We start from the raw sequence: 23,764 nt of genomic DNA on the forward strand, positions 1-23,764 counted from the left end.
ATGCTTTGTTGTTTTATGAATGTTGGTGCTTGGGACGTGCAGGGGCGTGATATTCAAATCGAGAAGATTATGTTTTACTAATGTATCACTTAAAATTGCATATACAGTGATACCTCAGCTTACGAACTTAATTGGTTCCCAGAAAGTATGTGTAAGGCGAAGTGTGTCTTCCAAACATTAATTTCCCATAGAAAATGATAAAAAATCAGAATAATCAATTTCCAGGCCCCCATAAAAGTAAGCCTTAAAAAATAAGCCTTAAACTGCACAAAATATCCCTTATTTTATGTATAATAAATGTGCTATTGTATTGTAATTAAAGAAATAAACTGTACTGTATAATGGTTGTTTTATTTACCTTTGTGATGGTCGTTGATGCAGTTGTCTCTTGATGATATCCGAGTGAAGTTGCCGTGCTTTCTCGGCAATAATACCCTCACTCACACTGTCCCCTGCTAGCTGCTTTTCGTGAATCCAAATCAACAGAAGTTTTTCAACCTCTTCTATTGCCCGAGACCGTTGCTTAGACAACACGGAAACACCCATAGCCACACGTAGCAATGGTCGATTTAGCATACTGGTACTGGGACGCTAAGTCACACAAACACACACCTCGTTCGTGTTTCTCGATGATCTCCTTCTTCTGCTCGAACGTAATTTGTTTTTGTGTCCTCTCGGCTCGACACTAGTCTGTGGTGAGGTCTTTTTCCCATAATAGCAAATGTATCCTTGATAACAAACCACATATGCACTGAGAGAAAGGGTGTGTGGAAAAGTTGTCCGGCAGCCAAGGTAGCGCTGTTCGGCCATGTGTTTTGGTATTCTTCCGCCGAATACTAGTCCGCCAGCCATTGTGGCGCTCCGTGTGTTTCCCGAAAACTAGCCAAGATTATATTTTCGTGAATTTAATGTTCATAAGGCGAAACGTTCGTAAAATAAAGCGTTCGTAAGGCGAGGTATCACTGTACTCTCAAGAAATAGTTTGGCAGAGGGCTCCAGACGTTGGGCGTCTGTTATGAATGGCGGAGTCCCCTGCCGGCAGTAAAAGACAATCTTCCTGTGTTCAAGCCTTTGTTCACAGTGTCTGAACAAACATCTTTGACAGTCTTCTTGACTCAACTTTGTCCTCATTCTCACGCAGCAAATCAAACGCGAGTTGCTGGACTCGCAGCAGAAGGTGTCGTCCCTCCAGGAGCTGTCGTCTCACCTGCTGGTCAGTACGGCGCAGCCACCTGCGCAGCCACCGGCGCCCCTTCACCATTCCTCTAGCGGGGAGTGTCTAGAAGCGCAGGAGAAGGTCCACGTGATCTGGAACAGGTTACGTCTGCTGTTACGTGAGGTCGACGCCGACCTGGAAGGGCTTCAGAAGCGACTGGAGCGGCAGAGCTCGCAACAGGTGGCGACGGAGACATTTTCTAGTGGACGACAGCCTGTTGTTTTGAAGACTTGACCCTTTCTGTTCTTTTTAGGAACTCTCAACACTATCTGTCAGTAAATCGGACATCGCCGGCGACTCTGCGGCAGCTACGGTTCTTTCTGCTGCTTCAGAGTCAAGTTTGCGAGCAATGGTAATGTCACTTTTCACGTGATAAGAAATGACATCAGCCAACATTTCAAGGGTGTACGAGGGCCATGCTGAAAAGACACATTTGTGTCGCCCTCATTCTCCTCCTTCATGCAACTTTTTAATTTTTATTAATGATCCTGATGTTGTTTTGCCAGTAAACCAAAAAAATGTCTCCTGTAATATCTTCTTGTCGAGCTCGCTGCTTGTTTTTGTTTTTTTGGAGACGCCGCTTTCAACATTAAGCTAATGCTCAAGAAAACCTGGCATTTGTTTAAATAAATCTGACTTTTTTTTCTGTAGCAGGAATTGAGAAGCCAGGTTTCTTGCCAATCGATCAAGCATTGATGATTACATTGCTGCTTTGTTGATGATAAATGATTATTTTTGGCTTAAATCTTTTTAGTTCTTTTATGTCCTCATTTGCCTCTTGACTGAAACATTTCCTTTCTTTTTTTTTTTACGCCTCACACCCACTGCTCATTACGCTCTTCAGCCTCGAGGCAAAAGTAGTCAGGCCCAGCCAGGATCCCCCGAGAGCGCACCGCGCCACAGGTACCTTGAGCACCCCTCCTTGAGCTCTAAAAAAAAAACGAGACTGGGATGGAACCCAAAATTTAAACCAAATACAAAAGGGCTTCGCTTTGCGTCACTTGATCATTTTTTGTCAATGGTGTTCCATGGTGTCCCGTTTTTTTTTTTTTCTAGAGGTCATGCGACCGGCTCCTAAGCGATCGGGGAGTAGCCTCCTTGTCAGGCTCTTACCTTCTCGCTTTGTATGTTTGCTTCATTTTGCCGCTTGTCCACATGTCCCTGCAGCCCACTGGATGGCAACCACTTTTTTTTCCACTTGTTTTATTTCCTCTCATTCTTAGCAGGATCTAATGTAATAATAAGCTGTCTTGTTTCCCCTTTCACTCCGACCTTCCTTTCCTCTTTCCATTTTCCTTCCCTTTGGTTTCAATCAAAAGTCCCTAAATTTTAATCCTCTTAATCAACACGCTTAATCTGGTTTATTTTGCGTCTAAAAATTACATAAAAAGACACGCGCGCACACATTATATATATATATATATATATATATATATATATATATATATATGTGTGTGTGTGTGTGTGTCTGTGTGTGTGTGTGTGTGTGTGTGTGTGCGCGTGTGTATGTGTGTGTATATTTATATGTGTGTGTGTGTATATATATATATATATATATATATATATATATATATATATATATATATAGCACTTTGAAGAAGGTGTATTGCAGACATGCTATGTTGTGCTATCAGAGGCAATGCGTCGCAGCACTTGTCTGTGAGCTGATGGTCGCGGTAAGAACACGTCGTCCTGTCTTCTGATTCACCGCACTGACAAGAGAAAGTACCCAGACAGACACTTGTAGCATTACCGCTGCTTGCGTCTGCACAAGAAGTACATCATGATGTTGAACTCTCAAACACTGCCCCCCACTCCTCCCGCCCCCGTCCCCTCCTGCCACTTGTTCTTCCATGTGCTTGAATTCATTGTGCGTTCTGGCTTCTGGTCACAGTTGTGTGTGTTTGTGTCCGTGCATTTGTATCTTTTGTGTACAACTTTGGTGGTCAGGACAAGAAATAATAACTTTTTTGTGTAGCTTGCGTAAGGTCAGCATGTTAGAAACTCTCAAATTGATGTAGCGCAGCAAACTATATGAGAGTAAGATATCGTTAACTGAAAATGAGCTGAGCGATTAAAGTGGCTATTTGCTCTCAAGATGGTCATTACCGAAAATGAACTGTCCAAAGTATCTCAGCGATAAGAGAAAAAAATAATTTTGGTGCAAATACCTTCATTGAAATGAGTTGACTGCCCATAGCAATGCTTTGCAAACACTCGAGTACTTGACTCCTTTTTTCTGCGTATCCTCCCTTCCAGCCGCAGGAGGTCACCCACCGGCGCCGCTGGCTGCGTTTCCTCCCGTTCTGACCTTTTGGACGGTGTCTCGTCGTCATCCTCCCCCTCCTCCCCCTCCTCCAATCAGCCGTCTTTCATGCAGAGGGTCATGCGCGCGGCATTGCCGGTGCAGCTACTCCTCTTGCTCCTCATCGCCCTGGCCTGTATGGTGCCCATGAGCCAGGAGGACTACAGTTGTCACCATGCCAACAACTTTGCCCGCTCTTTCCACCCCATGCTTCACTATACCAATGGACCTCCGCCCATATAGCTGACCGCCCCCATTTTACTCTCCCTTTGCCAAGGACTCCTTTGAATGTGCCCTTTTCACCCCGTGCCGTACACCAACATTATTACGACCAAGACGTGAGACAAATATGTCAACGTCTCAAAGGCGTACACATGAAACTTCTTGAAATATTTTATTTTGTTAAATGTGTCTATCTAAATAATTATGAGGGTTGTTAATTGGTTTTATGTTTTTTTTTTCAATGAGGAGAAACAAATGACTATTTATATACACTCAGTGGGAGCCAAAGTCGTCTACTATTCCCAGTGCTGCTATTATTTATGTTCAGCTATCAAGATGATTAGTCAACATCTTAAATATAATCCTAAATGACAAACAGCACAAGGAAACGGACAAAAATGTGACTCGAATCACTTTAAATTTATTGACGTTTGTTGTGAAATGACATGTTCAAAGCAAATTTGTGACACTTCCTAGGTCATTCGCTTCAAAGGATAAACACCTGAATGTAACAGCCGCCTTATGTGCTATTAATGGCCGGAAATAATTACTTCTTGAACGCTAAACTTACAATTTAATCTATATGATTTCTCCATCTTTCTTATTAACTGTGTTTTTTTTTTGAAGAAAAAGTGTCAGAGCACTGGTTGTGTGAAAGGTACTCCACTGACGAACTGAAATGCCGTTGTTTGAGACAAAAGGGCTGCATTCTCCCCACCAAATGCCAAGGCTTGTATTCCCGTTTTACTTTTTCAAGTTCTCTATTTAATCATTCGGGTTAATTATGGTTATTTTAATGACCATTTGTCCGAAAAAAAAGTATTATATTTTTAATCTTTATGTATGCGCATGCACTTGATACTCCCCCAAAGCGAAACAATCACTGGTTGTGAAGCTAATGACAATGCGCTTTTATTCTCATCATGCTAACTATTATTCCTGAGCAATCAGGGAAAAAACATGACGATGTAAAAAAAAATGACATTTGTTATTTATGTTTGTACAGTTTGCTAATACTGAATACCCTTTTCAAGAAAATAAATTCTGAAATATTGTGTTTGAATGGATAGCAAGACTTGTAACCTTCCAAAGGACCGAGTCAGAACCATCATTTTATCTTGGTGTTTATGGTATGGATGGATGATAAATGAAGTTAATTATGTGACTTTCAAGATTCGACCTATGTGAGGAATGTCTGGTGAGAGAAATGCACCAGCCGAGCCATACAGTTTGATAGTCTAATGCGGAACACAAAATACTTCACAGCTTAAGTTATTTCGTGTCCCAGTAAAGCACTGGTGTCCAAGTCAAGGCCCGGGGGCCAAATCTGGCACGTCATTTTATTCGGCTCGCAAAAGCAATTCAAATGTGAAATTCCATGATGCTTGCCAAAGCCCTAATCAAAATTTCAAATTGTCCCATGTAAACCACAGTAAGTCATTATTTTTTACTTTGCATTTGAAAAGTAATTACTCACGAGAGGAAACCGTAACTGCAAAAAGCTTTACACCCCTGCAGTAAAGCAATCCTCAGAAATGCACAATCAAAAGTATAGAAAAATAATAACATTGGTGTCATTTGCTTTTTCTGCAAATCAAGAGGATAAAAATAATAGAATAAGAATTTAGATTTTTGTGGGGAAAAATCTTGATTGTATTTTAAATACATATTGCTAAATACATGTAGTGAGGAGAAAACATCAAATCCAAATACATATTATGAACCCTTTGAGGCATGTCCGTTGTTCAAAATTCTTTTTAATCTTTTTCCAAGTAAATGACACAATATATCTAAATTTCCAAAGACACTTTTTTTTTGTCAGTGAATACTGTTCACCACCAAATCGTGATAAAACAAGACAAGAAATAACATTGAATACAAAACAAGTCCAAGTAAATAAATCTACAAATGACAGTTTGGCTCAAACTTGAAGCTGTGTAACTTGCAGATTTTTTTTTTATTCAACATTGCGGCAGACAGAAACACAAACACTGAACAATATAGTGTATACAAATATAATCAAACTGGTAATAGTTTTGTGAACATTAGACTTGAGACAGGCTGGTACTCAGGTGGTAAGTAAAAATAACCAATGTAATTAATCACAGTTTATTATGCAAAAAAAATGAAAGTAATGCCCAATAGCCCCTTTAAGCTAAGGGGAAGTGCACTTTGGTTGAATGGGAATTAAAATGAAATATAACAAAACATGAATTTCAAATCATGCAGTTTGTAAAGAGAAGCCGTGTGAGCCACCAGTTGAAAAATCAAGAGCCTCGAGTTATGTCAAAGTGATGTCAGAAATGTATAAATAATCACCAAATGTACTCAACTGCATTATTGATCTTTTTGTCCGTTTTCACAGGATTTCTGCGCAATCGGGGCGAGAGCCTCCGAACTGCAGCACACCCGGACACGGGGGGCCTCTGCTCAGGCTCTCGTGGGCGCTGCGACCTCCAGAACTGGAGGTGGCGCCGTTACTGCCGCTAGGAGGCGTTTTCTCCGACTGGGACCATATCTGTGTGGCTCTGACGGGACGGTGCAGGCGGTGAGCGTCCAGCATCTCCAGCAGCAGGTCGTACAGTGGTACCTTGTTCTTGCACTTCATACTGTATAGGTGCTCCATGCCTTTGTTACTGCAAGCGTGCGTCAAAATGTTAGCATGATGCTAATGGAAAGAATGAGAAAATATGACGTGGAGCGCCATTCCCGAATTTGTTCGGGTGTTGTTTTTTTCTTGCCGATAAAGTGCTGGTCAGACCCCTGGCAATGAGGTACTTGTTATTTAGTTGTGTTTTTTTTTAACTTCAAGATGGCGCCGCGAGAGTGGCTGCCTTTACAGCAGCTCCTGTATTTTGTTTTTCTACTTCTTTCTTTCCTTTCCTCTTCCTTTCATAACTTTGCTGCCGTGTTACTTCCGGCTAGAGTGAACGCTGGCGCAAATAGCTGCCGCTGCTCACCCGCACAAAACAGAAAGTTCTTATCCCGTGACTGTAACGTGCCCTTGAAAGTTTTGAAAGGCGCTTAGAAATTAAATGTATTATTATTATTATTATTGTCACAATGGAGCCTCACAAGGTGAAAAGTTTAGTGGGATGCAAAACGCTGCAGAAAATTACTTCAACTGTATTGAGTAGATTTTTCCAGCATCTGAAACCGAAGTCGCCTTTCGCTGTTGCAATGAATGGAAATGCCTTTAATCCGTTCCAAACGAGTCAAATAGTACTCTTTACAGACTTTTTCCTGGTTCAAATTGAGCTAGAGATGGTACTATCCTGCACCATGACATGCATTCTGTAAATTCACTGGAGTCATTTCATTGTACAGAAAATATACTTAAAGTTCCAATAAGAATATGACTCTTAACTCATTCACTGCCAACCCAAAATTTTGAGGTGGAATTGAAAATATGATGTGGAGCGTCATTCCCGCACTTGTTCGGGTTTTGATTTTTCTTGCGCAGGGGTGCCGATAAAGATCTCTGGCAATGTTTTTTTCCCTTTCACCAGGGGGCAGCATTTGCCTTTTGTACAGCCACCCCCATTTGCACCTCCTGTTACTCCAGAACCAAATAAGCTAGAAATGAACTATTTTTTCTGATGAAAGAAGAGAGTCTAAGGTTTGTAACGCTGTATTGAATATTTATGTAGTCCTAAAACTCAATATTCCTGGAATTTGAGTGAAAATGACAAAAACCCTGGCACTGGAGTGGACGCATATTTGCAAATGTCTGACAGTGAATGAATTAAGTGAGGGGCCTTAGCAAAGCCAATCTGATGTCACAATTTACTTCAGTGAACTGACTACCAAAATGCCCATCACCATTGAAGCATTACCCCTAAAAAGTATCATTCACCTCATGTGTCTGATGTGAGATAAAAGAAGGAGCAGCTGGGCCTGGCGCCTGGCCTGCTGCTGCACCGAGCATCCTGATTGGCTGATATGATGTATGAGGGCGTCCGTGATGGTGTCCAGCATCCCTTGCACTGCCGCGCCGTTATGAAGCGGCTCCATGGTGCCCGTGCAGAACGCAAAGGCGCCTGCACGGGAGAAGCACGACAATCATCTCTTCATTCGCAATAACACAAAAAACACTTTGTAATTTAAAGGACAACCGACATTTCCGGACAAGTTGTGTCCATAATTTGTAAAATGGCTTCAAATGACTTCTACTGAGCGTATTTTACAAAGTTTCCACAGCATATAGCTATATTTTACGTTTTAAGACTCGCGCTGAATATTCAGCAAGTCTTGTTTTTGAGTTGGTGACGAGTCCGTACGTGACGTCACTAAAGGACCGCCCCTGACCGAAAAAAAAAAAAAAAAAAGACGCATTGTAGCGGTCCTTCCATCACGTCAATGTATTTTGCTGTAATGTTTGGTCTGGGGACCTCGTGTTGCACCCAAAAGCCGCCAGAAGAGGGCTTCCAAGCTCCATATAAGGAATTTATCAGCCTGTGGAAACGGACGTGGCCACAGGAGGTCGCCATTTTGTGCCTCTTTTTCAGTGAGACATTTCCCCTCAATGTTGCCTCAAAATGACAGGGAATAACTTATTTAATCGATTGCCAACATGTATGCTTTCCTCTTCAGAACTATTTGAATCATATTCATAACTGGATGTGTAACAAGAACGCATATTCTCCGAATCTGAAGCCATTGTTTTGATTCACTAGAAATGCAAGACGTCTTGGCGTGACATCACGAACTGGGGGCGGGACTTTCTGAAAATGCCCAATTCGCAGCTTGATTTTTTGCAGATTTTGGACACTTTAAGTTTAAGTCATTTTTATTGGTGTTTTACATTTGACTAAAAATAGCATACTGTGTGTTTTGGGTATTTTAGATGCTATAAAACGTTTTTCTGATGTCAGTTAAAAAACAAAAAAGTGACGTGGGTTGTCCTTTAAGTGACTGATACACCCTTTGACGACTAATTGGGTCACGCTGTCTAGAAGTGCAACTATTTGAGGAAGTAGTGCAGGAAAGTTTATATTAAAGGTCGAGAGCAGCGGTTCAGATGCCCACGCAGCAATCACAAGTCCATCCGGCTCATGCAGCTGAGTCGCCATCGTCATCTCTTTGGTATTTTCGCTTTCCCGCTCCTGCCAAATAGCTTCATCGTTTCGCAGTGAGCTCTGCCTTTTTTCTTTTTTTTTTTTTTAAATGCGTGTGCAGCACACGTGTTGTCATGGTAATGCTTGCTGGCATCACCGGCGCTGGAGGACCTTTTCGGGACACCGTGTTCGCACTCCAGCTACGGGGGTTTGCGGGTGTCGTTAGGACGCATCAACTCCCGAGAACGCAAAGAATCAACAAGGATGCATTTTAGTCCGTCGCTAACTTGGCAACGGACAAAAATGAAAGCTTTTGTCTTACCGGAGTTGAGCAAAATGATGGCTTTGAGGCAGACGAACTCCTCGGACTTGAGTCTGAGCATGCGGAAACGGGAGGCGGTGGCCAGTAGCATGTCGAAGATTTCCGCCATGCCTTCCACGCAGTCGCCTTCGCTTCTGCACAGCACAAACAAACATTGCGCCAACAACTCATCCTTGAAGTCCACAACGAAGAAGTCGTGTCGTCAACGCTCAAGACTGCATGTCTCATCCGAGTTATTATTTAAGTCCATAATTTACTTGTTTGGCAGTGGTTGGAGTGCTTTTACATATCTGCGTCTGTGTAGGCTCTCAGTTGTACATGAGTGGTTTACCGAGGAAAAGGTTTCTTCAGCCCTCATCTGTACTTATTTGTCGGCTGTTTCGCTCCTCATCAGAGGAGCTTCGTCAGCGAACCAATGTTGTGCTGGTAACTCTGGCCCTATATATATCCCTAATGGAAAAACATGGCGGTTCCAGACCTCTGCTCTAGACTTTATCAACATCGCAGGGGCAATGCTAGGGTGCCTCAATCTGCAGTACATCCTCACCTTAAGGCCAGCAACCACTCATTTGGCGATAGTGAGGTTAACATCTAAGCTAAAACAAATACATTGTTGGTAAGAGGAGTAATGGAAGCAATTTATTTCAAACAGGAAAACCCTTCACTAAATCGCCATGGTGGTTTAAGGTTTAATTTAGACCGTGCTTACAACAGACTTCTTAGGTCATGACCACATAGGTTTAGTCGTGTTAATGAGGTGAAACCAGTGCCAGGGATAGACCCTGTAATAGAACTATAGAGGTAATCAGATTGGCTTCAGAGAGGTTTAATCTAGACCGTGCTTACAATAGACTTCTTAGGCCGATACCAGTAGGCTTAATCATGCTAATGAGGTGATACCAGTGCTAATGGGGCAATCAGAGCCAGGCATAGACAATAGAGGTAATCTGACAGAAAAAAAGTAGAAATCAGATTCGATTCAGGGAGTAGTCTCCTGCTACCCCTACCTTAGGGCAGGGACCAATCAGGGCAGTGGTCTGGCACTACCACCTCTGTCCAGTAGTTACCAGCACAACTTTAGTTCACTGACGAAGCTCTTCGGATGAGGATCGAAACGTCCAACACCTTCAAAGAAGTACAGATGACGGCTGAAGAAACCTTTTCCTCGATTTTGCATCTTTGCCCCTAATTTTAAGGATCTGGGTTCAACTACTCATCCTTTCTCCTCATTTTCGAAGGATATGCAGGTTAGGTTGAGTGAACGGTCTCAAATTGTGGACTTGGACCGGTATGCCACCTCTTTAGCTAGCCGGGATACGATGGATGTTTTTCCCTCTATCAAAAGCCAAATAACGTGTCTGGATGAGGACCTAATGGAGCCACCGTCTTCGGTGCTCGACTTTCGGAGCAGCAGACAAGCGCCAGGAGGTTGGACGCTATCAGCGAAGGTGGCGCTGCAGCTAAGGGAATGTGTCGACCCTGACCCACTGCGTTTTAGTCATCATGGCCAATCTGGCAGGACACTTACGCTAGGGGCCGGCTTTTTACAGATAATACGCTAATACATTTCCCGATCAAATGGGAGCATCAGCCACAGCAAGCTAAAAGCTTTGTCTGTCTGCCTCTGATTCATCTGTCATTTTTTCGTTTTTTTTTTACAAAGGTAGAAGTGATGATTGGTCAGGTTGTTTACTCAGAACGCGGGAAGGGCTGGAGTAGTAGGGGGGGAGGCATCTCCATTTCCTCATCCTCGCAAGTCTCTCTGTCTCCGTCGCTATTCATTTTCTATCATTCTGTGCATCGAGGCTTTGATTACATCTATCCTGGTTGTCAGCGACGCTCGATAATGATGCGGTGAAGGGAGGTTGGGTAGGGGGTCCTCTCTACACCACAGGGGGCACATAATTAGTCTTTCACTGTACCGCACTGTATGACAAGACGTGTTGGGATGGCACAATGGCTGCCAAGGTGCGAAATGGAAAATCTACAATGCTGATGTGTCACCCTTGAGGGGTGTTGTGTGAGAGTGTGATGGGAGACGCAAAGAGCAGGCGGACGCGCCGTAAGAACTAGGCCAGCGAGACTCTTTTACCTGTCGAGAATGAGGTCCTGAGCAAAGATGAGCTTGCCTGGACAGTGGACTGACCTCCACACGAGGCCAATCATCAGTACCTCCAGCCACGAACTCTCCAGCAGCTGCACCTGGTCGTGCAGGGATAGCTGGAGGAAGCCTGAGCACAAAGTCACGTGACACGCGTACAGCACATTTGACAGTCGCCGCGCGGCCGCTTGAGCAAACGCAGACAGCTTTATGTGGATGATGAGTCACGGTGATTAGCTTCTGCCTACTCACTCAACGCTAAATATGCAGACTTGCCACTGTGGCTTCTGTTGTTGTTGTTGAAACCACGTGTAGTCGCCGTGTTGTCACAACATGCCTTATCACCGCTACTCGGCCGCCTCACTTTACCCTTGGCGTCTGTACTCTCATTTGCAATTAAAAGCAAAGCTTTTGACAACACGCGAGGTGGTTGCGTGTTGGAATCTACTCACGGAAGAGAGCCGGAAGCGACACGGAAGTGATACATTTAGGAGGATCCTTGCCCAGTGCTCCCAATAACACTTTATGGCAGGGATGTCATTTTTTTGCCGCGGGCCACATTGTAGTTATAGTTTCATCTTGAGGGCCGATATGAATTAGGGGAAGCCATTAGATTGTTTAATCCCCTCCACATATTACATCTAGAGCGCACAACAAATTAATGAATAACTAGCTTTCAAATCTGAAGTCAAGAATAATGACTGTTATTGTGGTTTACATCTAAAAATGTGAAATTTTAGTTAGGATTTTAGCAAGAATCATGGAATTTCACAAGTTTCGTTTGCTTTCGCGGGCCGAAAAAAAATGATATGGCGGGCTGGATTTGGCCCCTGGGCCTTGACTTTGACACCTGTGCTCTATGGCAAGGCTCATTTTTTTTAATCGCAGGCCAAATTGTAGTCACGGTTTCCTCTCGGGGGGGGCCGTTATGAATTTGGGGAAGCCATTAGAATGTTTCATCCCCTCCACATATTACATATAGAGCGCATAAGAAATTCAAGAATGACTAGTTTTCAAATCTAAAGGAAAAATAATGACTAATTGTGGTTTATGGACGACAATTTGACATTTTAGTTTGGACTTTAGCAAGCATCATGGAATTTTACAAGTTTGATTTGCTTTCGCGGACCGAATAAAATGATGTGGCGGGCCATGTTTAGCCCCCGGGTCTGGGCTTTGACACCTTATGCTCTACTTATTTCTAGTAGCTCGTTTGTTCCTGGGGCTTTACCTGGCAGCTTTTTGGCCCATGCGATCATGTGGACAAGCTCCTTGTCAGCCATGCTAGTGAGTAACATCATCATGGTGACCTCCGTATAAGGTCGGCTCAGTTTCTGTCGAGAGCATAATATGGGGGGTTCGGCTCCCTGTAGCAGGAGAAGCACCTGACGAAGGCGAAAAGAAACACAGTCTTCAAATTGAATGATGGCTCCATCCGTTGAAATGTACTTTTTGGAACTTTCTTCCTGTGTGTGATTCAGAACCTGGTCAGGAGGGATGTCTGTCACTGATGATCTTCCCCCACCGGCAATTCCGCCGCCGCTCTGCTTCCTCCCGTCCTGGGGGGCCACTTTTCTATGCTCGCTCTCTTTGCTCAACTTCTCCGTGGCGCCTGTCCGCCGCTTGTCACGGCGTGTAATGCGACCGCGGTCTTTGCGCACACCTTGTGGAAACAGCAGTGCCATACCAAATAAAATGGATTACCGTATTGCTTTACAAAACACCTTTAAGTCCCCCAAAAATAAAATAAATAAATAAAAACACCCAGTAGACACCTACTTTTTTCTCTCCCAAAGATAGAAACAAGTGACAACTGTAATATTCTGAGTTGACAGACAATATTGTTCACAAACGAACAGAAAAATAATAAACTAAACCCATTTGAACGCCGTCACTATCCACAACAGCAGCACCTACCGAGGCACGTAAAGAGGCGCAGATGCACTGAAGTGAGGAGTCTTACCGGCTGCCACTTGGATGTTATAAACGACTTCCCTGCACAGTATGAAAGCAGTTACATTATGTGGAAACGCCATCTTTACGGGGATCAGCCTCCCCGTTGACTCACTGTGCTCACTCCACACTATTGTGGGCATGCATTCTTATGTTGGTGTTCATCTCCAGTTTCATATGAACAATATATTATTTACTTTATTTAACCAAGAAAGTAACATAGATCAATAGAGAATTTCATGACTAGCCCTTATTGATGGCTATACTCAGGCCCGGATAGGGCTGGGCAATTATGGGAAGAAATAATCACCACGATTATTTTTTATCTCTATTGAGATATTAATTCATAAAACCATTAGTCATTGAATTCAAAACTTGCTTTTCTTAGTCAACTATTAGAACTCTGAGTTATCCATGTGTGTTGAACAATTTATGATTGAACACTCTTATCTTTTTGTTAGGTTGATAAATTGACCCTCTATATATCATGTGGAAGTCAACCCTCTTGTATTTTTACTCTGCTACAGTACATCCACACCTTTCCTGCTTTGTGTCGTGGTCTATCAGTCAAACTGTCTATAAGCACCTCACTTTTGTCTGAAACATTAATTGTTATGTTATTTTTTATAAATTAATTATTATTGTATTGAATTTTTATACCTTTTGTTCACTATTAATCAAAGGATTGATGGGGTGTGTGCGCTGACCGCTAGAGGGCGGTGTGGTGCCTTGCGTCCACTAAGTGCACTCTTAAAATGCGATAAGAAGAGTAGAAGAAGAAAGTTGCGATTGAACTCGACGAATATAACTTTTTTTTTTTTTTACAGATCAGGAAGAATACGTGCCTGTAAGTCTAATTATTTCTACCAATGTTTATGTTTCTACATTGTGTTTAAATAGTTGAAGGAATATAACTATCGGTATTGGTAATTTCCCCATTCGCCTATCAATGGCATTTTACATTGATTTTCCTATTAGCCCTATCAATGTCATTACAACGAATCAATTGAAACATTTGAATGTTCAATTCAAAAGCAATGCACTGTTCTACGCGATAACTTGGCCTCTTCGATTCAAAGCCAACATTTAAATCATGATTTAAAATATTGAATAATTGCCCAGCCCTAACTCCTAATGATTGCTTGGTTCACTCTGTAGTTGAGAAAATAAATGCAGCCCAGCTACCATATCAGGAAATGGGGTGTAATAGCTATTAACTGTGTTTGTATGACAAAATAAATCACAATGCTTTACAGCTAATAACTGGAGAGTGTGACATGGTCTTGAAATAGAAGTCAACAGGCTAGCAGCACATAGTTTAAGAGATTCAAGAAGTATGAAAACAAAAGTGTGGGTGTGCACTAATCAGCGCTAGTACTCCTTAAGAGGAAACCACTTCAAGGTTAAAGTTAAACTTAGCCTGAAGAATGCCAGTGGATGCACATATTTGTGGCTTTCGCAGTAGGAGCGCCTACATGGCGTCACGTGGACTTAATCAATTTAATATAGAAAAGTTTGAAGACTAAGATGATTTTTTTTGTGTTCCTGCCCACCTCCTTTCATCATGCCCACTTCATAACACTTCCTTAGTCGGCACGCTTGGCAGCTCTTCCTGCGATTCCTGTCAATAGTGCACTGATTGGTTGCCGGGCACACGTAGTCATTGTGGCCTGAAAATGGAGAAGGGAAAAAAATCTATTACAGACTTGAAGGGGCCCTGCTCCAGTGTTCAGTTCACATTGAGGTTATTTAGTGTCCAGGAACACTCCATTCCCGTTTTAAATGGATCTGTGATGGAGGAAATTAAAAGGTGGCATCCTCGGCATTGTCATTGCCATGGAGACTATTGGATTCTCTGACCGTTCTATGCATCAATATGGCGTCACAAATATGACTAAGCCACACAGAGCAGATGGAGCTTTTGCTGTGTACAAGCAGAACCGGAGGGGTGTTGGACATTGAAAGTAAGTTTGAATGTTTTTGCCCATTTGTCCGTCACATGGCAACAAGCCAGCTTCTGTTTGATTGTTTGGTTCACTGTCAAGGTTAGTTAACAAATCTATTGGAATACTGACAAAATCAATCAGAATCAATGATTGTTATACTGAGAGGAGAGCTTTTTAGTGACATGAAGAAGTCACACTCAACATAAACTTATTGATCAGATCTGTGTTCCTGTTTCCATCAGATAGTAGCAAGTTGTTGCGAGGCAGAATTGTTTTTTTGTTGCTATTGTTGTTTGTGGGTATTCATTGTGCCCATAAGCCAAGGAAAATGTCTGTCATTTTGATGACACACTAGAACTTGACTATTTTCCCTTTTATATTTGTCAAAGCAAATATGGAAAGAGAATCCTTTCAACCGTTTTTATAGAAAGTAGTGCCTACCTTGAATACTCCTCTTAAAGAAGGCCTTGCATCCTTCGCAGGACCACACCCCGTAATGGTAGCCCGAGGCATAGTCGCTGCACACGGCACAGAAGCGCGTCTCTTTGGCCATCTCGAAGACCCCGATGGCAGCGGCGGCGGCCTCGGAGCCCCCCAAGACGTACGCCTCGTCACTGGTGCCGCACTGGTCTTCTCTGGATGCCTGCTGCTGACTGACCGCCTCGCTGGACCTGCCACAGGTAAAAGATTTCTTGACGTACTGGAACATAAACTGTACGTTCATGCAAATTCAAGTTTCCAATTTTATTTTATATATGGAAAAAATGCCCGCGATGCTCTTTATATATTGATTCTGGCTCAAGGTCCTTCAGAATGGTACATAATCTTTGGAATTAAAAATCAATTCTGTTCGTAGCGATAATTGTCCATGTTTTGAAGAGAGTCATAGATTAAGCTAACAGTCCCGTCACATTCAGTAATTAGTGTTAGCGTACAACCGACGGGGTCACTCACTGTTGACAGTACTGTATGTTTTTTTTTTTTTTTTTTTTCCACAAGTTGTCCTTCGGCGAACAAGATAAAAAGACTTGATTTTCAATAAAGGCCGACTAAACTGTCATAGCGGTTGTTTGGAGTTGCGTAATCACCAAAGTAATCAGAGTTGTGGGAGGTCTGGGGGTGTTGGGGTATTACCTCCCCCTTGAGAGATGCCCAAACTGACAAAGAGCGTGAGAGACAATGAAAGTTGAAGAGGGTTGGGTCTCACCTGTAGATGGGTGTTGAAGTGGTTTCCAGATAGTGATGGCCGGGGGGGTGCATGAATGGGCTGAGTCGAGGGCTGGTGGGCACAAACACGAGAGGGCTCGTGGGCCCGCTGCCCAGGGACTGCAGGCTGCCGTCCGTAGGCGATCCGTGGGTCTCCAGGGGTGCCGAGTAATAGCCCGGCACGGGGTGGCTGTAAAGCGGCGCCTGGGCCGGAGCCGGGGAAGCGTAGTCGTACGTTCCCTCCAGGAAGTCCACCGTGGCAACCCCACCGGACCCCCGGCTTTCTTCGGGGTACATGCCGCTGAGGGGGGCGCGAGGCGGGGGCGACGGGCGCGGCGGAGACAGGTTCTCCAGGTCTGGGGCGGCCGGGCGGATGCCGGGTCCCGGCGGCGGTCCGCAAGGCTTCCTGTTCTTTGCCGGGCTCTGCCTGAGCAACATCACAGCAGAGCAGGACTGATAAGCAACATGATTTAGACTTGCTCTCCCCTTGTCGGGGAGAGCGGGTGGGGGGGCAGGAACGAGTGGCGCTCTCTCTCCTGTTCCACTGCCTCGCGCACGTACAAATGTGATACTCTTCTTCTTTTATTTGTTGTTTTTCCCCTCAGGGATGGGCAACTTTTACCATGTGGGGTGCACCGTTTTTACATCATCGCTACTATGGGAGCCACATTGCAAATTTGAGTCGTTTTTAAAAAAAATCAAGCACATCATATTTTCATAACCATACTATGATAGATAATATAGTTTGTATAATTTTGTTGTTTGTTTTTGACTTCAAGATGGCGTCGCAAGAGTGGCTGTCTTTACAGCAGCTCCTGTATTTTGTTTTTTTGCTGCCGTGAAATGTAAATTTCTTCACAGTGAGACAAATAAAGGCTCATCTAATCTGCATTTATGAATTAAGGGTTAAAATCATCAGCAGTTTTTTTTTTTCCTGAAATGTCAGAATTCTAAATCTAAATGCACGGTAAAAGCCATATTAATAATATATTTCAGTTATAAGCAAGTTTCAAAACTCTCAAGGTCACTTTACAGCATTGCGCAACTATTTTAGAGGTCAAACTTTAAACATAAATCTTAAAAACCTAGTGTGCTAAAAATATACTACTACTACTACTAATAATAATAATAATACATTTCATTTCTAAGCGCCTTTCAAACTCTCAAGGTGACTTTACAGTTACGGGTTACATTTTTTGCTGTGGGTGAGCAGTGGCAGCCACACACGCCAGCATTCACTCAACCCGGAATAACTAAAATAGATAGAAAGCTAGCTAGCTACTTGAATAACTCAAATAGATAGAAAGCTAGCTAGCTAACAGATTGCAAGCTAGATAGCTAGCTAATATGTTTCCTGACTCAAACAGCTAGCTATCTAGATAGCCGATAGATAGTTAGCTAGCTATCTAGATAGCCGATAGATAGCTAGCTATCTAGATAGCCGATAGATAGCTAGCTAGCTATCTAGATAGCCGATAGATAGCTAGCTAGCTATCTAGATAGCCGATAGCTAGCTAGCTAACTATCTAGATAGCCGATAGCTAGCTAACTATCTAGATAGCCGATAGATAGCTAGCTAGCTATCTAGATAGCCGATAGATAGCTAGCTATCTAGATAACCGATAGATAGATAGATAGATAGATAGATAGATAGATAGATAGATAGATAGATAGATAGATAGATAGATAGATAGATAGATAGATAGATAGATAGCCAGAATGTTGAGTATTTACTATTTTGACAATTTTTGACTTATTTTGATTGGAAACCGTAATTTTCATGAATAAACCGCAATGTGGAATAGGATAATATGGATTTTTTTTAAAGGTTGGTAGGAGAAGCAATAAATTAGTGTCTGCAGAGTGGGTATGGGCCACTTGCAGCCCCCAAGCCTCCAGTTGCTTTCCCTCAGCTCTTCCACCAGAAGACGACCGCCAACTTCATTTCCTATCTGTCTTTTCTCGAATGTTTAGAAGGGATGTCTAGTCAGAAGGGAAACACAAATAGACCAAGTTGGACAAAATGGAAGTGGTGTTTCCTGTAAAAATTTGACTGTTCCATCCCACGCCACCACAGCCATCTCCTCCTCCTTCCGCCACCTTTGTTTTATGCAAGAAAGGATGCTCTCGGAATATTCATAGTTCATTTAGCTGATCTCTGTCATTGACGTAGAAGCGGCCGCGTTATTGAACACACCTGAGACTCTGATAAATCAAATCACAGCATGGCGGACGAGGACCAGCGGCGAACGAGAGCCAAGCGGCAACAAGACGACAAAAGCGCCGCTCACCTTTTTAAACAACACGCGTCGTCTCTGCCGCAGGGCTCGTTTCGTTCATCCCTTCGACTCGCGTTCATTCAGCTCGACTCGCTTGGGCGAAGTGGAAACAGTGGAACGGTGGGCCGGGTGGAAAAAAAAAGGATAAACAAATTAAAAGATGCAGTCAAATCGATGGAGGCAGTGCGTTTGAGCGCCAGGTCACCATAACACAGCAAACAACGCAGGAGGTCAAATCTCATTTCGGCAGCCAGTAATTACACAATCCTCTCCCAATGATGGAATCAAAGAGATACAGACTAGTTTGTATTTATCATCGTTTCCTGACATTAATATCGTTTTATTTAGACCGTGATGCCAATTTGTAGCTATTCTACCTGAGCAAACTTCGGGACGGCAGTCGTAACGCAGACAAAAGACCCTAAAGTTAACTCCGTGCGTCAGGAGTCCTTGCATGTTTCGGTGCCACATGTCAAGGTAAAGAAAAAGCCTTGCGCTGTTGAAAACTAGTCACAAGCAGCAAGAAGTTCTCGCTGCCTCAACCCCGCGAGAGATTATAAAACACCAAACAATCCGGCGCTTGAATTAAAACGTGTGCATTTGCGTGCGCGCTTACCTATCAGCCGCGTCGTTCCCGTGCGAGCCTTGAAAGCGACTGCGGACCTCCGGCGGGAGAGGAAGAGCGAAGCATTTTGGCAGAGGCTTCATTTTCCCATCTCTTTCTTGAGTAAACAGCCCCATTTTCAGAACATGTCAGGTCAAGTGGAAAACAAGTAGCCCTGATGATGATATATATATTTCATTGCATTTCCCCAGAGGAGGGACAAAATGAAGTCGGATTAGATTGCAAGAAAATACAGGGAGCCAACCAAATCACCTAATTGACTCATTTTCGGGCCACTTAAAGCTCCTTTAGCATTGTCATGCACGTTTTTGCATCTACAGCAGTTGGGCGGGCTCCACAGTAGAGTCTAACCTGACCTAGAATATAGGAGGTCAACATGTCAACTGTAACGCCAGAATAAAAACACGACGAGAGAATATTAATGGGGCATTTGTACAGCTGTGTCACTTTTAGCTTCACTCCTTGGCTGCGCTGCGCTGACGTAACATTTTTTTTTTTTGTCTTGTTGACATCAAAAACCGTTACTTTCATAAGAGCAAATTTGGATGCAAATGAGGCCATATTTCACGTGTGTCGAATGACAACAGGGATCAGGGAGGAGACAAAGTCGAGTCAGTGCAGCTCTTTATTTGATGAAAAGTCGGTCATTAGAAGGATAAGATCGCGCCAGGAATCCACAGTGGCAATAAGGGCTTGAAGTGCAGACATGCATTTTGATCAAATCCGCCGGTCTGTTGCGTGCACTGTTGGCTGCCTTTACTGCATTTTGTTTCAGTCCTAACAAAAAAAGATAGGTAGATGGCTAGCTAGCTAGATAGATAGAGATAGATAGCTAGCTAGCTCGATAGATGGGCAGCTAGCTAACTCGATAGATGGGCAGCTAGCTAGCTCGATGGATGGGCAGCTAGCTAGCTCGATGGATGGATAGCTAGCTAGCGAGATGGATGAACAGCCAGTTTACGAGACAGATAATCTTCCTGAGATAAAAAATTATGATACAATTTATCAAGTGCTTTCTCGATGAAACATTTAAGCGACAATAACATCATGTTATGGCTTGAAGGCGAGAGTTGATTGTGAGGGTCAGTCTTGCCGATCCGAATTTGGACTGTAGAACTGAATCACGGCATACTTTCCACATGTCATCCAGTCCGGGTCTTGGAAGCTCAGCTTGCCCCCCTGTCCCGGCTGCAGACCCACTTGAATGTTAGCCTTAAGAGTCCTCAAACTGCACAACGGTGCTGGTCCAAATCCCCTTAGTGCAATGTCAAAGTCCACTGTGTGGTCCCAGGTGCGATCTCCCGCCAACTTCCTGTAGTTGAGATCACCTTTGAACAGCAGCAAGTCTGCCACCTGCAGAGCGGCGTACAGGTCCGGGGCGTCGGCCGCCATGTCGCAAAACTCATTAGGCTGCGTCCAGAAAGGATGGTCGTGATAAGACCACACGCCATCCTTCATGTATTGCTGCCACCGCAGCCCTCCCTGGGACATCCACTTGTGATTGGACGCCATGGTCTGACGGACGGTCCAATGAAAATCCTCGGCTGTCACGTCAGAGACGAACCACGGGAAGGATTTACCGTGGAAGCGGACCTCCCCGGCCATACCTGAGGACACCAGGAAATCAGCCAGGACCAAGTCGGTGACCAACTCAAAGCCGGCGTTATCCAGAACAAAGTCCACTCGTCCGGAGCTCCTTTTCCCCGACTGTCTCTGTCGCCGTGCAGAAGTGAGCGTTGACCACACGGCGTCAGAGTCGTCCACTAAGATGAACGTCTGCAAGGTGAGTAGAGAGTCGATGGGACTGATCTTCTGCGAATTGTCCATGCCGGCAGAGATTGACAGATCACATTTGTTCCCCCAAAGGCAAACCTTTGAAAGAATCAAGAAACCAGGATCAGAAATTTTGCTTTCAATGTGTGTAAAATTATGTATTGACCTGGAGCAGTTTGTTGAAATACTCCCGAAGTTGATTTTCTGAGATGTCGTTTGTTTTGTTGTCGAAGGCCTGAAAGTAAGTGCATAAAGCCACGATAGCCTGCTGAGATTCAAAGAAGCTCCGAGTTTTCCCCTCATTGAAGACATCATAGCCACTGATGGGAGGGCTGTAAACAGCAATGTCATCGGTTACTAACCAATGTTTTGTCAAAAATATTGTGCGCATTATAATCACAATAATCTGTGGAGATGTGTGTGTTCGCGCTTCTCACTTTAGCCAAAGGGCCTCCCGTATCCGGCGGTACATATAGCACTCCACATATAGCCACGGCGACTTGAACCAGCTGACCACTTCCTGGCCTTCACACTGCCGCTGTTGTCTCTGCAGGTATTGGTTCCAAGCATCCGCATCCTCCAGGCCGTCTGTTAGGGCGAGCACGGGTTTGTCTGTTTGCAGCTCGTTTCTCAGCTTGGACAGCAGAGAAATGGTTTGCTTCTCTGCTTGGAGTCCTTCCTAATGTCAAGAGTTCACAAAGCAGGTCAGACTTCAACATTCAAGACAATAAATGAAAGCTTCATACTTAAAAATGAGTTAACTTTTACAAGTGAACTGTATACATACTATACACATGCACAACTCGACTTTTCGGTTCTTTTTGCCATTGTGTACGTGTATTCAAACTAAGATGATCAAGTTAACGTGAAATGATTCCACTTCATTTTCACTTATTTTTTGGGGAATACATTACCTCTCCATATTCTTCAAAAAACTTATTTTTGTTGCGATGGATCGTATCGATGACTTTAGTAAGGATGGTGGGCAATCTGTCTCTCACAGTCAAGTAAGCGAATGACCTACAAGGAAGAGGATATGCAGCGCATTTAAATGCAAACTCGGAACATCAGCAGAGCCTTAGACAATTCGCAGCGTGCACGAACACTTAGGCGGTACTGTACATGAATTGTACAATCAATGTTTGGATTTGTATGGCCTCACGTTTAATAACCAGTCGTTTTGTGCAACACTGACTGCTGAATGCTAAAGCTAGTTCTCGTTCGACTACATTCGCTTCCACATTAATTACACGTTAATAAATAGGACAATGAATAACGGCATTGCACTACGTTGTTTCGAATCAAGAAAACGTATTTCAAGAAACTGTCATCCTACATACCCAACTACTTTAGCTGACAGAGAAGAAGGAACCATGTCGCCCATCCGGTCGGCCGCCATGATTGTGGGGGCGGACTGAGTCAATTTCACAACTTTATTTAAAAGTCGTCGAAAACATAAGCGTTGGGTGTTTGTGTTAAAATGAGATATTCGTAAATTATGACGAATTGTCTCCAATTATGTAATTATAAAGGACAAATAGAATACAGTCGTTCATCTTTTTATTTTTGATAGAAACGTGTTTCTTTTACTTTACGGTGATTTGCTGCCATCTAGCGGTCACCAACGTAACTGAGTGTTACGTTATTGTACTTTTTTTCTAATTTATTGTACAATTTAAGTGCTTCCTCAATGAAACAGTTAAGCGACAATCACATCATCAAAAAATATGGCTTGAAGGAGAGAGTTGATTGTGAGGGTCAGTATATTCATATATTTTATTATATTACTATATAGTTATACATGTATTTATAAGCACCCTTCAAAACTCTTATGGACACTTTACAGCCACACGTTTTTCTGTGGGTCAGCAGCGGCATGTTTTTTCTGTATATAAATAAAACGATTATGTAACTTATAATCGTTAGCCAAAAGTGCCACACTTCACATATATTTGTGGGACGCATCTTAGGGCATCCTAGATTCTCCGTGGCAACTGTTGTCAAGGAAACGCGGTTTGGTCCTATCAGGAAATAGCAGATTTTGAAGCCCCTGCGGGCTTTTTTTGGCGGGAAAGGAAGGAAAGTGGGGTAGTGCGCATATTTGGATTAGGGTAAGAAATGAATATAGCGAAGTATGCATCGGTGTGTCGTACACAGTATTTGCATGTAGGGATGCAGTTAACCTCTTGTGTTTTTGCCGAATTTCCAAAGAGAGCCAACCATGATAAACAAATCATCTGTTGAAGAACAGCGCAATTCATTTGAGACTGGGACGTCCCTCGTCTCTCCCGAGCGTCTCTGCGTGACCAAGCGATTGGCCCCGGGCTACCCTGCCTGCTTGTCTCGAAAATATAGGCATATCAATTGATTCTGACGCCATCACTATGGGAACACGCCGGCCCATTGTCAGGATGTTAGGGGGGCCTTGAGTGTGGGAGTCCAGCTGCGTCCACCTCCGGTGCTCAGCCACCACCGGGCCGGGCCTCCCTTCCCCCCACCGGACTGCAGCCTAGCCGGATCTGTTTGTGTGTGTGTGTGTTTTTTTTTTAAGACCGAGAGGGGAGTGACTCACCACTCCGGTTTCCAAAGGACGCGGAGTTGGGGGGAGGGCAGCGGTTGAACGTGAAAGGTCCTGTTTAAACAGGTGTTCCGGCACATGCTTGTGGCGTTGACCCGGTTGCATCTGCGGCAATGGAGGTGCTGTCACACAGTTGCGTGCTGACGTCAGGCTAATTTTACGCTTCTGTCCGTTGATTTTT

General features: G+C 43.6%; 3 protein-coding genes and 1 long non-coding RNA gene across 7 annotated transcripts in view; 2 read left to right on the plus strand and 2 right to left on the minus strand.

The window, feature by feature from the left end:
- Positions 1-4,806, plus strand: part of syne1a (spectrin repeat containing, nuclear envelope 1a) — a 96,636-nt gene extending 91,830 nt beyond the window's left edge. The window contains exons 145-148 of the mRNA XM_089022675.1: positions 1,142-1,396; positions 1,470-1,568; positions 2,061-2,119; positions 3,476-4,806. Of these exons, the coding sequence (XP_088878801.1) occupies positions 1,142-1,396; positions 1,470-1,568; positions 2,061-2,119; positions 3,476-3,764 (702 nt within the window). The 3' untranslated portion in view covers positions 3,765-4,806. The remainder of the gene's footprint in view (positions 1-1,141; positions 1,397-1,469; positions 1,569-2,060; positions 2,120-3,475) is intronic.
- Positions 4,807-4,942: 136 nt separating this feature from the next.
- esr1 (estrogen receptor 1) lies at positions 4,943-19,756 on the minus strand. 4 transcript variants are annotated; one of them, XM_089022664.1, is made up of 10 exons: positions 19,224-19,756; positions 18,620-18,700; positions 16,330-16,755; positions 15,564-15,793; positions 14,730-14,846; positions 12,455-12,886; positions 11,215-11,353; positions 9,123-9,256; positions 7,600-7,783; positions 4,943-6,379 (listed from the first exon to the last, which is right to left on the minus strand). In XM_089022664.1, exons 2-10 carry the CDS (start codon positions 18,685-18,687, stop codon positions 6,103-6,105), a joined length of 2,007 nt encoding a protein of 668 aa, XP_088878790.1. In that variant the 5' UTR covers positions 18,688-18,700; positions 19,224-19,756; the 3' UTR covers positions 4,943-6,102. The 4 variants fall into 4 exon arrangements, with proteins under 4 accessions (XP_088878790.1, XP_088878792.1, XP_088878791.1 ...); XM_089022666.1 differs by having other exon boundaries at positions 12,455-12,608; positions 12,708-12,886; positions 18,620-19,756; XM_089022665.1 differs by lacking the exons at positions 18,620-18,700; positions 19,224-19,756 and having other exon boundaries at positions 16,330-16,946.
- Positions 6,190-17,044, plus strand: LOC148883828 (uncharacterized). The gene is made up of 4 exons (XR_016118543.1): positions 6,190-6,318; positions 14,004-14,023; positions 15,605-15,802; positions 16,934-17,044. It is a non-coding gene; the product is annotated as an uncharacterized LOC148883828 (long non-coding RNA).
- Positions 19,757-19,839: 83 nt separating the features above from the next.
- dcph1 (damage control phosphatase 1) lies at positions 19,840-22,445 on the minus strand. The gene is made up of 5 exons (XM_089022671.1): positions 22,346-22,445; positions 21,920-22,025; positions 21,443-21,684; positions 21,172-21,337; positions 19,840-21,104 (listed from the first exon to the last, which is right to left on the minus strand). Exons 1-5 carry the CDS (start codon positions 22,402-22,404, stop codon positions 20,316-20,318), a joined length of 1,362 nt encoding a protein of 453 aa, XP_088878797.1. The 5' UTR covers positions 22,405-22,445; the 3' UTR covers positions 19,840-20,315.
- Positions 22,446-23,764: the final 1,319 nt, after the last annotated feature.

This window comes from Hippocampus bargibanti, linkage group LG19 (assembly GCF_051943395.1).
Source record: "Hippocampus bargibanti isolate YZ-2025 linkage group LG19, ASM5194339v1, whole genome shotgun sequence".
NCBI classification, from domain to species: domain Eukaryota; kingdom Metazoa; phylum Chordata; class Actinopteri; order Syngnathiformes; family Syngnathidae; genus Hippocampus; species Hippocampus bargibanti.